Below are 16,304 nucleotides of genomic sequence, written 5' to 3' on the forward strand. Positions count from 1 at the left end.
TAGCCTTATTACTGTATGTATTAGCCTAATATGCAGACAAGGGACATCACAAGAACCAATACTTTGGTAAAAAGTCGATGCCAAAATTCTGATGGAACTTCTACAGTACTGTAGGAAACTACTGTAGACATCATAGGTACCGGAAATGTAATCCTTCCAGGACTGACGAGGGCAGTATAATAATCTAGTGACATCAAGCTCAAAGAGAAGAAGACAAGCACAGTAAACGGTAACAACGCCACAGCGGGCACAGCAACCTGTCCACTGCAAGTTGTGGGAAAAAAAACAAAAAACACGTAAAGACTGGTGTATGGAGACATTTTGTATTTGATGCAGTCGTCAAAATGTTCATGTCCTGAAATGTCATTAGTGTTTGTGAATTGTGACGGCTGACATCTTTTGCAGCAACGCTCCAAGCACACTGTTCAAAAGAGCTAACATTAGCTTGTTAAGGCTAACATAGTGACAGCTCATAATGTGAAGTGGGTGCTCACAACATCAGCAGGCAACAGTCGTCACTGTGCAGTCCGTCAGAAAATAACACTGACTTTTGAAATCAATATTTCACACCACACGTCTGTCACTTTGTTAGTCAATTTAAACTACTGCTGTACACTGACTAAATAGAGGTGTGAACACATGCTTGTGTTAACACACTGTGTGCAGTATATATACATACATACATACATACATATATATATATATGATGTAATACATGATATAGTGGGATGTAATGAAGCACAGGAGGATGTTCCCCTTGGCAGACGGTATTCCCCCATACACATGACATATGGACTGAATGACTGTAAGATGGGAGCCAGCGCCATAACGTAAAGAGACTAGGACTTTCCTGACACCTAGCAGGCTGGGGGTCTTTCCCAATCTAAACCAAATAACATCTGTCAATATGATTATATCTGTGTCTTGTTCATAGTAGCAGTCTGTGTATTTCTGTACCTGTGTGTGTTATTGCAATTGTGTTCATTTACTGTTCTTGAATATATATATATATATAAGATATATATATATATATATATATATATATATATATATATAAGAGTTGGAATAAAATGTTTAATTTTAATAATCTAGCAGTTTCCTCTCTGCTTTTCTTTTCTCTGGTTGCAGCCACACTGTGATGCAGGGCAGTGGCCTTAACCTCTCAAACCAAACGCTGGCCCCAGCATTAATATGTTGATTTAACCCACTGAGCATTGTTAGTTACATGAGACAGCTGGAACATTTGCATTTGATGAAATGATGCAACTCTAAAAACATGTGGGCTTGTGGTGGAATATTTCCAGTGTGAGCATCATATACTGTAGCTGTAATTTGTTGAAACAAACATACTGTATTGCTATATGGTGATGAAAAACTATTTTTCTTTTGTTTTTGTTTTTTTGTGGTGTGTTTTTTTTAGATGTGTTAAAGGTGCTTTAGGGGAAATTTAACAGGAGAATTATTGTTCATGATCATCCAAAATTTCCCTGAGAGAAAAATAAAATATTAATTACATTCCTGAAATATGGATGAGGCATGTAGGCACAGTATAAAAAAATGATGTGTCTTATTCTTCAAAAAAGCACTAAGTGCAGTCATGGCAATCAGTAACATTTCAAGGTTTTTCTCACACACGTTTGCAGACACACTATGAGCATATGCGTAAATATATTGTACAATATGAATTCATGAATAAATACACAGAACACACAAATACCTATGCATCACATCTGAAATCCCCACATCTGGCATACACACACACACACACACAAACCTTAACATGCACACACACAGGAGTGGCTGACATGAACTCATAGACACATCACTTCCAGCAGACACTGAACAGGCATGGGGGGTGTGGTGTTGATATCTGCAAACATCAACCTTTATGCATTTGAAACTTTCTAAATAGCAACAAGTTACAGACGATTGCCTCCTTATGGACTTACAGAAGATTCATGTCTATTTTGGGCAGCTTTGTTCTAGTGGCGTAGATGATGTGCTAGCTCATCACCCTCATGCTATTGCTCCTATCAAACCTTGTTACACTGCAAATAACTCTCAGGAACAGAAACAGAAACTATTTTCCACACATGAAGAGAGGGAGGAAAAGTGAGTCTCCAACAGGTCGGGATGAGTGCAACATGTTTTATGGGGATGAGAAGACACCAATCAAACTTTTAGGGATACAGTAAAGGAAAAAAAAACAGTAGCTCACCAAATCTCAAGACATGTGGCATCCCATGAGAATATCCCACACAGTGTAATAGCAGCAGTAGAAGCCTGACGGTGCACCTGAACCTCGCACTAAACATCAGCAAGGAGGCAATCTTCATGGTGTTTATGTGGTGCACAGGATTTTTATTCCCTGAATCGGTATATCCCCAGATTTTTTTTTCTTTCACCCCTTTAACATGAAGCAAGGCAACTGCAAAATCATGGCATGATCACCACAGGCGGGCTGGGCAACGGTTTCCCCACATCCATTTGGCAAAAAAGCACTGCGTGTCCAGCTCACTGCGCCAAGAAGAAATAGCCCTCCGGCTCAGCTGAGGAAGATGATGGTGGAGGTGGTGGTGGAGAAGGTGGCGGGGCATCCATGTTAGGCAGGGCAGAGCTTGAGGAAATCCATCTACTGAGAGACACAGACAGAGATTGGAGAGGGGTTAGAGGGGGACAGCGGAGGTTTGCGGAGCTCCAGCGTGACCGAGTGAGAGTGAGAGTAAGTAAAGCGGCGGTGTGAGCAGCCTCGCCAGCCCGAGCTCCTCCTGCTGCACTGCCGCACAGCATCTGACGTCGAGCCAGCACTAGTAGTGGGAGAGCGCACAGGGTTTCTCGGCTGCTGCTGACCACACTTCGCCCTTTGATCCTAACTGCCTGCCTAAATTGTCTCGTGCCCCCCCCCCCTCCCACCACCACCACCAACTCCTCCCGCCTCCCTCCCTTCTTCCTCGCCTCCCTCCCCCTGATGTCGTGTCCCCGGCCAGCCGCCGCTCTCCGGCTCGCCCTCAGATTTTCCCTCGGTTCGCTTTGGTTCAGTGTGTTGCCGGTAGCGCAGCGCCGTCGTCCACAGCCGTGTCAGAGCCAATCTATAAATGTTCAAAGATCGCCTGTTTTTGATCGGAGTCGCTCAGGCTTGGACTCATGTGAGAGCTCCGTGAACCGAACCTGTCACTACACACTCAACATGATGAATAGCCTCTGCTCACTCCCGCTATATTTCACAACTCATGTTCTGTCTTTGGAATTTTTACTTTTTCAGTCTCCACTTTTCCTCAGACTCAGACTCTGCAGCCTGTTAAACATCAAGTGTTCCTTCGTATGACTATTCAATTACTGACGGTGCTTGTATGATTAAAAAGGAGAATACATTTCATTAATATTGGCTATTTCAAATTCAGTATTTCCCCACAGGCTGGACTGTGGCTTCTACCTCTTATTTACAACAAAATAAAATTAACAACGATTTTACAGCCATATCCTTCAGTTTTACGAGATTTCTAGACATATTAGCACAGATTTAGCTTTATTGTTTTCAAGGTCTGTAAATGTTCATGCAGCGTTTTCAGTCAAATCCTGTTTGTTTAATATGGTGCATAATTTAGACAGGATCAAGAATATCGCTTGGAGGCCAAGATCACTTCAACATGGAGCAAACAGAAAGACGCCAGGCTGGCCTGATCTGCAGGCTGTCAGGAACATTTGATCAAAATGAACAGCCTATTTTCAGGAAAACATTACACTGCGATAAAGTCACCTTTCATCCCAACTATCTCATCAGGATTTAAGACAAACTGTAAACGAGTGAGTGGTTGAACATTCACGTGACTGTTTTAACGAGTGTCTTAGGGGTTTTTCAGAACCACGGACAGAGAACATGCACTGGTTCCATGGACAGCCACCGTGTTGGAAATGAGCTCCTGCACTGAGGCTGTTTCAGCACCACGGGCAGCTCCTCATATACTCCTGTTTTATTTTGCTGCTTCTTTTGCTTGGGGTCTCCATAATTAGCAGCAGGGTGTCCTGTTTGGACCAAATCCACATGATGACAGCCAAAGGTTAAATATTGTTTCACTACGCTGCCTGCTTCCAAATTAACATTTATCAACTGAGGCCAACACCCAAATATCTGCCCAGGAGTATTATCAGAAATCTGAAATAAACTAATATGTGAGTTGCTTGCACAGGTTAAATGTGATTATAACAAAGAGGCCATCATGAATTATATTTAAGGAAAAGGGCATAATTTGCACCGGGCTACAGTCCACACCTGACACAACATGCAATGAAACTTACAAGTTTATTTCTCAGTTTATTTCTCTCATAATATCCCTAAATGTTAGAAGTTAGCAGTAGGTTCCCTGGGCCAACATCTAACTAATGAAAGAATCAAAAAAGACATGTGAGATCTGTTTGTCTCTCCACCTGCAAGGAGTAGGCCTAAATCGGTGCAGTATTTGAATTCACATAGAGGCCATGATAAGAAGAAGAAGCCTTAAACAAATATTAACAGCACAGAGCCGCAGTTCTCTGAGAGCCGTGCGTAACGAGCAAGAGGTGCTGGCGGAATCTGCGCGTTGGTGAAAAAACATATTCTTCTGGATTTTTTTATATTCAGCTCTTTCCACAGAAAAGAGCTACAGCTCAACAAATGCCCCTCTGTGTATTTGAAAAGGGCTTTGAAACAGGCTGAGCGGAGCCCCTCCGACGGCCAAAGCTGCGTGATGATGAAGTTGATTTAAAGCTAATGTTCTCGTCAACTGTGGGATTTAAATGCGCGGCTCGTCTCCACTAATTTCCGTGCAGCCCCGTGAACCAAAGACGTTATCTCCAGATCATTCATAAAGCGTATCTAACAGCGCATTTAACTACCCCCCCCCCCCCCCCCAACCCCAATCCATAATGTCGTTCAACCCCACAAGAGTGAAAGCATCAGCCCGAGGAGGACGAGAGGGAGGAGGAGGAACCCGAAAAGGTGACAAGCGTCTCCTCATAGAGGTCGGGCAAAGACACAGGAGGTCACTTCTCCAAGGCTTTTTTAACCACAAGTCCGAGCCTGTTCCTGAGACATTTAAATGTTCTTTCGGTCTGAGCGCGCAGGGTGAAAGCGGCTTTGCCCCCATGAACTCACGGATCAACTTCAAACCTGACCGCTGAGGTGCGCACCGGGGTTTTTTACGCGCTGGAAACGATTCTACTTCTGTTTCGCCTGTTTGCAAAGATAAATAGAACCTATTCCTGTAAAGATGTAAGCCGTGAACAAAAAGTAGAGCGCAGCAAAACCATGTGAACAAATGCACAGTTTGAAATCATGGGCGTACCTTAGGTAGAGCTGGAGCCGGGAAGAGTCACCAGAGCAGCACAAAGAAGTTGATTTGTTTCTATGGAGAAACCGTGTCGCTTCCCCAACACTTGCATCTGGTAGCGTTGCGCTCCGGCCGTAGGGGAGACACGCCTCCTGTCGGACGGCAGGACTCACTGCTTAAAGAAACTTGCGGGGGGCGGCACCGACACAGAGTCTGCGGCTTTCCCGGCGGAGGAGACCGGGTGTCAGCTCGGACTGAGGCGCATTATAAGCCTTTATCCGCCGGAGAGTTAAGAGCTTGTGGACATTTGTACCGTGAGCAAGTTTATCATTGGGAATCTGAGGTGAAGGTCAGAGTGAGCCTCAGTCTCATCCTGTAGGTTGGTAAAAATGTCAGGAATCTAAATAAATGCACCGTATTGTGGGATAGGTGTAAGATCAGTGTTCCCTCCCAGACTGTAGTGAGATGACCTTTATCTAATAGTAGGATATACTCGGTCAGCTGTCACCCCCCCCCCCTCAAATTTGGTTTGACTAATTTCATGTGTTTTAAACAGAGGGATGTCACTGGAGCAAAATTTTAGTGGGTGGGTTTAGTGGATTATCTGGATCCCAGTGAGGCTTTATTAGCCCCAAACTGAGTTATTGTATATAAACACACTTTAATTAGCATTTTGACAAGCAAAAATATATAAGCAAAAAATATAAGCAAATTATCGAAATTGTGCAGTTTTAGAGGCTAGTACAAAAAAAATCCAGATGACAACAGATCTTGGTGCTTGGGGTTGGGTGTATTAACCACAGCCAAAAATAAAGGGCCTCAGTAAACTCATATATTTTGTTTCCAAGATGATACCCCAAACATTCCTGCCACCCATGTCCAGTATGAAAACACCCTCATGATGTTACATCCAGAACATTTCTGTCACAATAGAATAATGCAAGAAAGCTCTTTAAAATGATGAACGTGCAGAACGGTATATGTTAAATGTTGCAGTTCACACATTCAGAGAATTTAGAGGAAACATTTTAAGATGAAAAGATTCCCTGATAGCAGAAAAGAAACCTGATTGGAAGATCACTGCTGCTTATGAAGATGTTAATTTGATGATCTTCATCAGGTATCAGCTCAGTCACCCATATTTTCTCCAAAGACTGAGCCACTGTACTTAGGACACAGCTTATTTTTGCAATTTTGACAACAGCAATTAAACCACAGTTATAGAGTAAAGGGGGTGTCACTTGTTTACCAGATTATTTCTCTGGTGTAGAGAAGAAGCAAAGAGAACTTAAAGAGCTTATTTTCTTTTTCTCAGCTATTAGTCATTAGTAAATAGTAGAAAGTGATACATCACTAATTTCATAGTTATGTTCACAAATATGCTTTTGCTTTGTAAGACACCTGAGATGCTGCTGAGAAATATTAAATATCTCTGTAGTAAGAATATATTGGTCGCAGACATTAATGCACACGCAGGCTTTTGTATCTGAAAGAAAATGCAATCAGTTTGATGATTCTTAACTTTTCCATCACGGCTGTATTACTGCTAGAGCGGAAAAACCTCTGAAAAGCACCCACACCATTAGGAGACACCAGAGTCCTCATTTAGCGAGAGCAGGATTAACCTGTTCATTTGGAGAGAGACACGGTCAACAAGCCTTCGATGCATCAGCACAACAAGTCCATGTGGACTTAATTTCAAACATGAGACATGTTTCTTCCATATATCTGCTAATGTTTTAGAAACAGACCTGGTGTATTTGTTGCCTGTTTGTTGTTTTTGTACTGCCATTTTGGCCAGGTCTCCCTTGCAATCCAAAAGAGGTTTCAATAATCAGTGGGTTTCTAACCTAATAAAATAACTAAACATTTATTCAGGAAAAAAATGTATAATAAACTAAATGAATTAAAAAAAAACACACAAAGAAAAATCAAATGTCAAGCCATGTTTTCCATACTGATTTTCTTTCAGCCTGTCAGACACTCCTGACTCCTGTTATTTCAGAGCTGGATGACACTGACTGGAAAACACAGAAACCTCATATCAGTCCATGGATTAATCACCATGGAGCATATTGCAAAACAGCATTTGTCATAACATATGAGGAATTGTTTCCAGTACGTTAAGCTTTTCTCTGTTTCAATTTGTGTTTGGAGAAGCAAGTGACAATATCTTGACACTGGGTGAGATAATGTCTTTCAATTCTGAAAAAATCTTGATGCATCTTGATCTGCACAGAAACAATCAAAATGATCTCCCATGCTCAGCAAAGTCACTTTTATTCTGATTCAACCCTGAGTAATTGACTTGTAAAGACAGAAAGCCTTTATGTATTGCAGTTCACTGCTCAGCTAAACACTCTTCTCATTTTGATTCAGCATATCGCACCAATCAAAAGGTAGGATCACAAATAAGGGGAACAGAGTGAGGCCTCAGACAGAAATAACTGCAACAAGATATACAATTTAGTGGTGAAGGAGCGCATCCCTGCAGTGATGGAGGCCTGGTCTTAGGACACAGTCTGAAGATGAAATGAAAGGGAGCTTTGATCACCACCCCTCCCCTTCTCTCTCTATCTCTCTCTCTCTCTCTCTCTCTCTGTGTGTGCGCAGCATGAAGAGTTGAATTGTAGGGGCTACAGAGAAATAGTCACCGACAGCTCTGTAATCCAACAACCTCTACTACTCTCACCCGTGGGACGTAAAAAGGCTGAAGACCCCTGTACAGATAAGATAAGATGAGATAAGACAAGAATTAGAGATGAATTATTCAACAGTCTGGTTGAGAGTTAGGTAAAATTGAACTGATAAGTACTGATAATTGATAAATTCCAAAAACAAAGTTGATTGAAAAAATATCATCTTACACATGAAGTTTAACACAGAGAATAGACATCTTTTCAGGAAAAAAACACTTTTATACTCTTGATCCAGAATGTTTCAACAGTGATTTCGGCCACATGGTAAAAATAATAGAAAGTAGAGATTCTGTAAAATCTGGTAAAAACTGAGAAATGTGACATTTGTAAGGACAGGTTAGAATTCTGTCATTGAAGTCAGCACATCAAAGGCTAAAGTCATTAATTAGAGATAAAAAAAAGTCCGTTCTTTAATGTCAGACCTCTTCCCCTGATGGCACCCGCCCTGTTTACCTGAAGGTATGGTCACAAGGAAAGTTGCTGACAAAGGATGTGATGTCATGGTTCCAATTTGAGCACATCCACATGGTGCATTCTGACCTGGCCAGGAGAAGGCACCATCACAGGAGGACATGCTGAGCTATTTGCAGGGCACACATGTAGTGAGACAAAACCACTTTCTCCCTCCTTCAGCCTCACAGGCCTCTCTTTCCCCAGCCTCTTCGTCTGTCATGGAGCTCTCCTTAAACATGTATGGTATGGATGCTGGGAGCATGTAGAAACTCATAATGTAATAACTGCACATAATATAACAAAAACAAATATATCATGTAACGTAAGGGAGCTTTTCAATAAAAATGTAAAAACTCCACAGATATTATAATAACAAATTAAAATACACTGTAAAATACATTGAGGTTCGGCATGTATTTGATGTATAGCGCCATCACAACCATCACAGCATGTTCTATATTATCCACATTCCAAATGTGACCCATGTATTTACTTGTATAGGGTTACTATTTAAGTGTCCCATATTGTAGAAAATGACATATCCACTATGCCTCCACACCAGCAACAGTCAGGGCCGGAGGCATTATGTTTTTGGGTTGTCCGTATGCCTGTGCATACCATTCTCATGAACGAAATATCTCAGTAGCGCTTTGAGGAAATTTCTTCAAAGTTGGCACAAATGTACACTTGGACTCAAGGATGACCTAATAGGATTTTGGTGATCAAAGGTCAAAGGTCAAGGTCACTATGATCTCACAAAACACAGTTTTGACCTCTTGAATGTGATATCTCAAGACCACCCTGAGGGAATTTGTTTAGATTTGGCACAAACATTCAATTCTCAAGGATGAACTGATTACAATTTGGATGTCAAAGGTCAAAGTTCAAGGTCACTGTGACCTCACAAAGCACAATTTTAGCCCTAACCCATGAATTTATACACAAATTATGACACAATTTAACTCAAAAATCTATAAGGATAAAATGAAGTGATGACATTTCATATCCAAATGGTCAAAAGTCTGTATGTAGGTGTGTGGTTTATAAGCATTTTGTACACTGAAATAAAGACAACCTCCCCAGAATCCTCTTCATATAAAGGCCAAAGCCAAAAACGTAAATAAATCCAGTCCAATCAATGAAAGTATACATACTAATGTGTATATATAATGTATACAAGAAATCATACAACAACTTGTTACATAATATGCAATATGTTATCACAATATTTACTCACCCGCTCAGTTCATGTGTCGTAGACAGCACAGTAGAAGATTTGACTCAACAACTGATTCAGATTCTTGTCATTCAAAACTGAGTGCAGGCTGAAATACAAAACATCATCTTTATGCAACACAGACCTCACACCAGTGAGAGCACTGAAAACACTAAGAAATTCAATGTGAGAAAAATTAAATTGGGCTGACTTTGTCTGAACAAAGTGTTTTTATGCAGGATCCCATTCATTACAATAAGAACCTGACTGAGAAAAAGATTTTCAAGGCCTTTAAAAGCATGACATGTAACACTGCTCAAAGCTGCATGTTTAATGATCAGTGAACTCCTCAAAGGTCAGTTACTCCTCCTCACACAGTCAACTACAATTCATTTATAGTTTATTTGCTAAATGTTAATTCGGGGGGGGTCAGTGGATTGGGGACCAGAGGATGAAGAGAGCGCTCAGTAAAAGTAGCTTATTCCACCCAGCACTGAGGACTGACGGCTCTGATGAACCTGACATGATCATGAATTAAAAAGGCTTTAATGCTGCAGCACATTCACCCCATTACAGAGACGTTTCCAGAGCCTGGAAGGAGACTCCAAAACCAGACGGCACGGCACAACACAACACGGCACGGCACGACACAACACGGCATGGCACAGCACGGCACGGCACAACACGGCACGGCACGGCACGGCACGGCACGGCACAACACGGCATGGCACAACACGGCACGGCAAGGCACGGCACGGCACGACACGCAGGCACAACGCAACGCAACGCAACTAAACACAACACAACACAACACGGCATGGCATGGCGCGGCACAACACAACACAACGACACAGCACGGCATGACACGGCACGGCACAACACGGCATGGCACGGCACAACACAACACATCACAACACAACACAACAGGGCATGGCACGGCATGGCACGGCACAACACAACACATCACAACACAACACAACACAACAGGGCATGGCACGGCGCGGCACAACACAACACAACAACACAGCACGGCATGACACAACACAACACGGCACGGCACAACACAACACAACACGGCAAGGCACAACACAACGACACAGCACGGCATGACACAACACAACACAACACAACACAACAAAACATAACGACACAACACAACACAATAAAACACCACCAAAACAACACAACACTACGGCACGGCACAAAACAACACAACGACACAACACAACACAACAACAAAACAACGACACAGCACAACACGACACAAAACAAAACAACACTACGGCACGGCACAAAACAACACAATGACGCAACACAACACAACACAACAACAAAACACAACGACACGACACAAAACAAAACAACACAACACTACAGCACGGCACAAAACAACACAACGACGCGACACAACATAACACAATAACAAAACACAACAAAACACAACGACATGACATGACACAAAACAACACCACAACACAAAACAAAATAAAACAACACAACACCACAACACGGCATGGCACGGCACGACAAGACACAAAACAACACAACACAACAACACAACACAACACAACACAGCACCACAAAAAACACAACAATGCGACACAACACAAAACAGCACAGCACAGCACAACCCAAAACAACACAACACTACACTACACAACGACACGGTACGACACGACACAAAACGAAAACAGGAAAAACTTTGGCATTGCAAGTTAATGACATGACCTGTTATTTTTACTCACTGTGTCATAATCTGACTTTACTGAACTGCATTGACCTTTACTGAACTTCTTTGACCCCATATTGTTGATGTGATGGTGAAAACAATAAAAGAGGAGGCTTACAGAAAAATATATTTAGCATAAAAATATGTACTGTATATGGTGTATATGTGTGTCCATGGTTGAAACTGCAGATCACAGAACAGGACATATTCTAGATGTTTCATTTACACATTTTATATTTTGCAGCTGTGAGTAGGCCATCACCACCATTTCCTCAGGCTGGGAGTGGTGTGAGTGGTGCTCATGTTTTAGTCTGCGAACTGACTATATACAAATGTCATCACTTCTCCTGCATGAACACACAACATATTCTAAACAGTATAATGAACCACACCTAACCACAACATCCACACTTCAGTTACACCTGAGGACCTTTGTTGTTGCATGTCATACTCCCTTTTCTCCCCATGTTTCCTGTCTCCGTCTACACTGTCAACCATCAGATTGTTGTGTTGAAACTGCAGATCACAGAACAGCACATTACAATACATCTATACATAACATATCTATATATTCATCGTCATATCTTGCAAGGTCACAAAGGAACTGAAGCCAATCAGCTCACCATTTGTACAAACTGGACATATCACCAATCTGTCATATGGCTGACTACCACATCCACACCTACAGGCAATTTAGAGTAGTTTGGAGTAAATTACTGTTTCCAAAAACAAACCAAGAAGCTAATGAAGTGACTAGACCACAAAATGGAGCTTTGGTCTTCACTCTCCTGGGTTTTCTGAGACAGTTTAAAATTCAGGGCTTTGAGCAGCAAGCAGAAGAGTCTGTGCCCCTTCAGCGAATGGGCCTGTGCCTTATTTAATATGGAGTTAAGGTCACTGGTATTTGGCACTGCCTATTTCTTAGTTGTGCTTTTTCCTGGGGAGCATTTCCCCAGGTGGAGCAGTTGGTTCCCTTTTTTATGCACACTATAAAAATAGTTCCCTTGAACTGCTGCCACATGATTGGCTGATTTAAATAACCTACAGGCAATTTAGAATAAATAACCTACAGGCAATTTAGGGTCACCAGTTCACCTGTGCTGCAGATCTTTGGACCATGACAGGACACCAGAGCACTCAGAGAAACCCACACAGGCATGAGGAGCCCATGGAAGCTCCACAAATCCCTCCTTAGTCAGCTGACTGGCAACTGTGCTATGATGCAGTTGTGAAGCCGTGAAAGACTCACTGCTCTGGGTGAGCAACATTCATTGAGGGCAACGAGCATGGAACATTATATCGCATTTATTTCTTCTTTTCACTGTATGTCTTTAGATACATGAGGGGTTATGCACTCTGCTCACACATGGACACATGCAAACTGTAAAGAAAAATAACACATTTATGTCATTGCACATTGTAAATGTTAACATCTAAATATATGCTGTACAAAGACTGGACTTAACCAGCATAACTCTACACACATCAAATGATCTAAAACTTTGCTTTGATTGTGACTTGTTTAAAACTGTTTAAATCCCTCTTTCTCTTTTCAGTTCAGTTCTGTTGTAGCAGAAGTGAAATACTGCTAGTACGTGTTGTATTTACAGAGAGGCATTAGCCAGTCAAGTGCTCTTATTGCTTGCATTTTCAGCCGTGTCACTGCTGCAGTCACCAGTGCAATTCTCTCCATCTGACAGCCTGACATGAAAAGCTATCAAGTGTCAAACTTAAAAGGGGTCATTTTTAATACATTCTGCCACACATAAAATTGGCCCACGGCTCTGTCAAAGTACTTTTATAATTACATAAAAAAAACCTCACAGCTGGAAGGTCTTTAGAAACAGAATCATTATATTTTGAGCCTGTGTAGTTTGGAGTAAATTACTGTTTCCAAAAACAAACCAAGAAGCTAATGAAGTGACTAGACCACAAAATGGAGCTTTGGTCTTCACTCTCCTGGGTTTTCTGAGACAGTTTAAAATTCAGGGCTTTGAGCAGCAAGCAGAAGAGTCTGTGCCCCTTCAGCGAATGGGCCTGTGCCTTATTTAATATGGAGTTAAGGTCACTGGTATTTGGCACTGCCTATTTCTTAGTTGTGCTTTTTCCTGGGGAGCATTTCCCCAGGTGGAGCAGTTGGTTCCCTTTTTTATGCACACTATAAAAATAGTTCCCTTGAACTGCTGCCACATGATTGGCTGATTTAATAACTACAGTAATGTGCAGGTGTTCCCAGTTCGTGTGCCACAGCACCCCTGTTGAAAAGACAGACATCATAGCCTCTGCCACACACAAACAAATGATTGAATTAAACATTTTAAATAATTCTTCTCTTGTTATTTACGAAGTTTTGAGAAACAATTAGCAATACTGAGTAATTATTAATTATCAAATTAACACCAAGTAACGTGGTCAACAGACATCAGGTAGTCTAGCATCTTTATGTGGCAAGTGATGTTGCATCATTCAAGGTTGCTAAAATCATAGAAACAAATTTCAGATTTCTTTAGTAAACCACCAGCTTCCAAAAAGACCAGCGGACCCAGGAAAGCGTCACAACACCGACTAGCACTTCATCGCTGCACCGACAATTAATATTGCTTTTGCCACAGAGATCACCCACAAGAGCTGTGATAACAGCCCTCAGGAGCCAGCACTGCTGTCTAACTTTATATTTCCTGGTAGACATTTTAGAACAGAAACTTTCAATCCTGCATTCACAACAGCTTGGTTTAAGTGGAAGTGGTGGCATTATGTTGCTGAGACAAATCAAGTTTTGTGTTTTGCTCGCCTTAAGGAGGTGGAAAAGGAGAAGTTAATTTGTGGTAGACGGCCATGGAAACCAGCATAAGGCCACATTAAAGATTCAAGTTTCACATTGATTCAGTTCAAACGCGCTGTGATGGAAATCTTGTTGAAACACTGCAAGGCAATGGTCCGGATCCTGCAGAGCTCCAAATAAGTGCCCTGGGTGCACTTGAATGTGCTCAAAGAGCATAGTGGTACTTCAAGATTATGAAATTGTGGAGTAGTGGAGGAGAAACATGTGCCTCAGAAATGAAAATGACAGACACCACTGAAAGAGTGAGGAGAGTCCTAGGTCGCTTTGGCCAAACCACAGAATCACTAATTTGGCAACATGACTTTTACCAGGCTGCTGACTTGCTGTCAGCAGAGCTAAAGAAACAATTCAATCAAAGGAGTTATCACCCAGCAGTGATCCAAGAGAGGACAGTACGAGGAAAAGTTGAATTGCAGCCCCTTGAGCTACCCAAGAAGCTGTGCACTGGCCGCCCTGATCTCCAACCCAAAACGTTTAGCAATTTCACCAGGGCATCTCGATGTAGTACAGTGGAAGATGGAGCATCAAGTCTACCTAAGCTCAATTCTCAAATGAGAACTCTGTTTACAGAGGCTGAAGACCTTATACAATTGTCTTTGTGTTTACCTATGTCAGTGGCCTAATATGAGTGGTCATTCTCTGACTTCCAATGATCCAAAACATGGTTACATTCCATGATGGCACAGAAGAGACTCATCCAAATGAATGTCCAAACAGGCATTTTGAACACTTTGGACATGAATGCCCTCATGAGGGACTTTATCTCCACAACCCCCTGAGTGCCAAACATGTTTGGAGTCATTTTAGAGCTCATGTGGCTTGTTAAACATAAGTTTAACATAATCATTAAACGGTAATTTCAAAAATGTATTTGGATACTTTATTTTGTGCTGTGCAAATTGGGCTTCTGGACCAGTTGAAATACTGTGAATGGAATTTTCATCAAAATGTGTTCACTCAAACTCATTAAACCTAACTTCTGCCACTAGGGTTCTCTCAATCAAAATAATAACAAAAGACGGCATTGGATGACATCATGAAATAGTGCTGGCCCATGGGAGTTGTTGTCTTCAGCATAACTGAATAAAGCAGCTTCACTTTAAAAACTAGTGATTTGCAGACAGCTCATGTACATATGTCTATTCTCAGATGCCCTAACATTTGCTTGACTTTTTTCTCTGATGACTTGAGATGCAGAAGTCCAATGGCTAAAATCTTTCATCTGGTTAAAATATATAGATGAAACCAACCAAGGTGTAAAAAGGGTTAAAATGTCTCAATCTTTATTGAAAAACCTTCACTATGCTGACGCATGCGTATAGGGAATATGACATCATTGACAAGTGACCAAATGAAACAGACCGTTACCATGAATAAAATCACGTATTTCTCTAGGTTTGAGAATTGATGAAAACATTTGGGATCATGTAAATGTATCACTCAAAAAAAAAAAAAGATTGGTCTAGTCATTTTTTGACATTTTAACATGGAAAAGTTATTTATTCATATTATAACTTTAAATAAGTCATTTCTGTGTATGAATTACCCTAAAGCCTATTCATCACAAATGTTCATTTTAACCCCCCAGGAAACGGCTGCTCAATAAACCGGTGGTTCTCAAATCTAGGGGTGCTGTCACTTGTCACTTGAGTTTTGTTTATACCTATCGTATAACCTACCTATTTCCATTTAACATATGTACATGTACATATAAAATACAAACATATATGAAAAAAACATATATGTTACCTATTAGATATTGGAACAATTTCATGTATTGACATATATGTCTAGCCCATATAAATATCTGTGTTAATGCATATATGCTTATATTGTAGATATATGTTACATAAATATATATCCACCCCAAAGCCTGTTAATACATGTTAATAACATTTATATTACAGTCCAAAAGTCTGAGACCACTTTTGCAGCATGAGAAGATCGACATGCTCAAAGTTAATGAGAAAAAATAAGAAAAACATATATAAGCATATAGAAATTTTATATGTATGTTGTTTTCATAAACTCGAACATATAAATTAAATATACAGTATAT

The 16,304-nt window shown here is 41.1% G+C and overlaps 1 protein-coding gene and 1 long non-coding RNA gene across 7 annotated transcripts in view; both read right to left on the reverse strand.

The window, feature by feature from the left end:
- LOC139613275 (glutamate receptor ionotropic, kainate 2) overlaps positions 1-5,813 on the reverse strand; it is a 296,545-nt gene extending 290,732 nt beyond the window's left edge. Inside the window, exons 1-2 of one of the 3 annotated variants that reach the window (XM_071469775.1) lie at positions 5,322-5,812; positions 2,219-2,635 (exon numbers count right to left, since the gene is read on the reverse strand). In XM_071469775.1, the coding sequence (XP_071325876.1) occupies positions 2,219-2,336 (118 nt within the window). In that variant the 5' untranslated portion in view covers positions 2,337-2,635; positions 5,322-5,812. Of the gene's footprint in view, positions 1-2,218; positions 2,868-5,321 lie in introns of those variants that run through there. The other 2 variants (XM_071469777.1, XM_071469776.1) reach the window with 2 other exon arrangements.
- A 1,408-nt stretch (positions 5,814-7,221) lies between these two features.
- On the reverse strand, positions 7,222-16,148 carry LOC139613276 (uncharacterized). 4 transcript variants are annotated; one of them, XR_011686717.1, is made up of 4 exons: positions 12,499-16,148; positions 9,696-9,783; positions 8,459-8,710; positions 7,222-8,026 (listed from the first exon to the last, which is right to left on the reverse strand). It is a non-coding gene; the product is annotated as an uncharacterized lncRNA (long non-coding RNA). The 4 variants fall into 4 exon arrangements; XR_011686718.1 differs by lacking the exon at positions 12,499-16,148 and adding an exon at positions 11,420-12,462; XR_011686716.1 differs by lacking the exon at positions 12,499-16,148 and adding an exon at positions 10,241-11,390.
- Positions 16,149-16,304: the final 156 nt, after the last annotated feature.

This window comes from Trachinotus anak, unplaced genomic scaffold, assembly GCF_046630095.1.
Source record: "Trachinotus anak isolate AG129_WGS33_773 ecotype Australia unplaced genomic scaffold, CSIRO_AGI_Tana_v1 ptg000032l, whole genome shotgun sequence".
NCBI classification, from domain to species: Eukaryota; Metazoa; Chordata; class Actinopteri; order Carangiformes; family Carangidae; genus Trachinotus; species Trachinotus anak.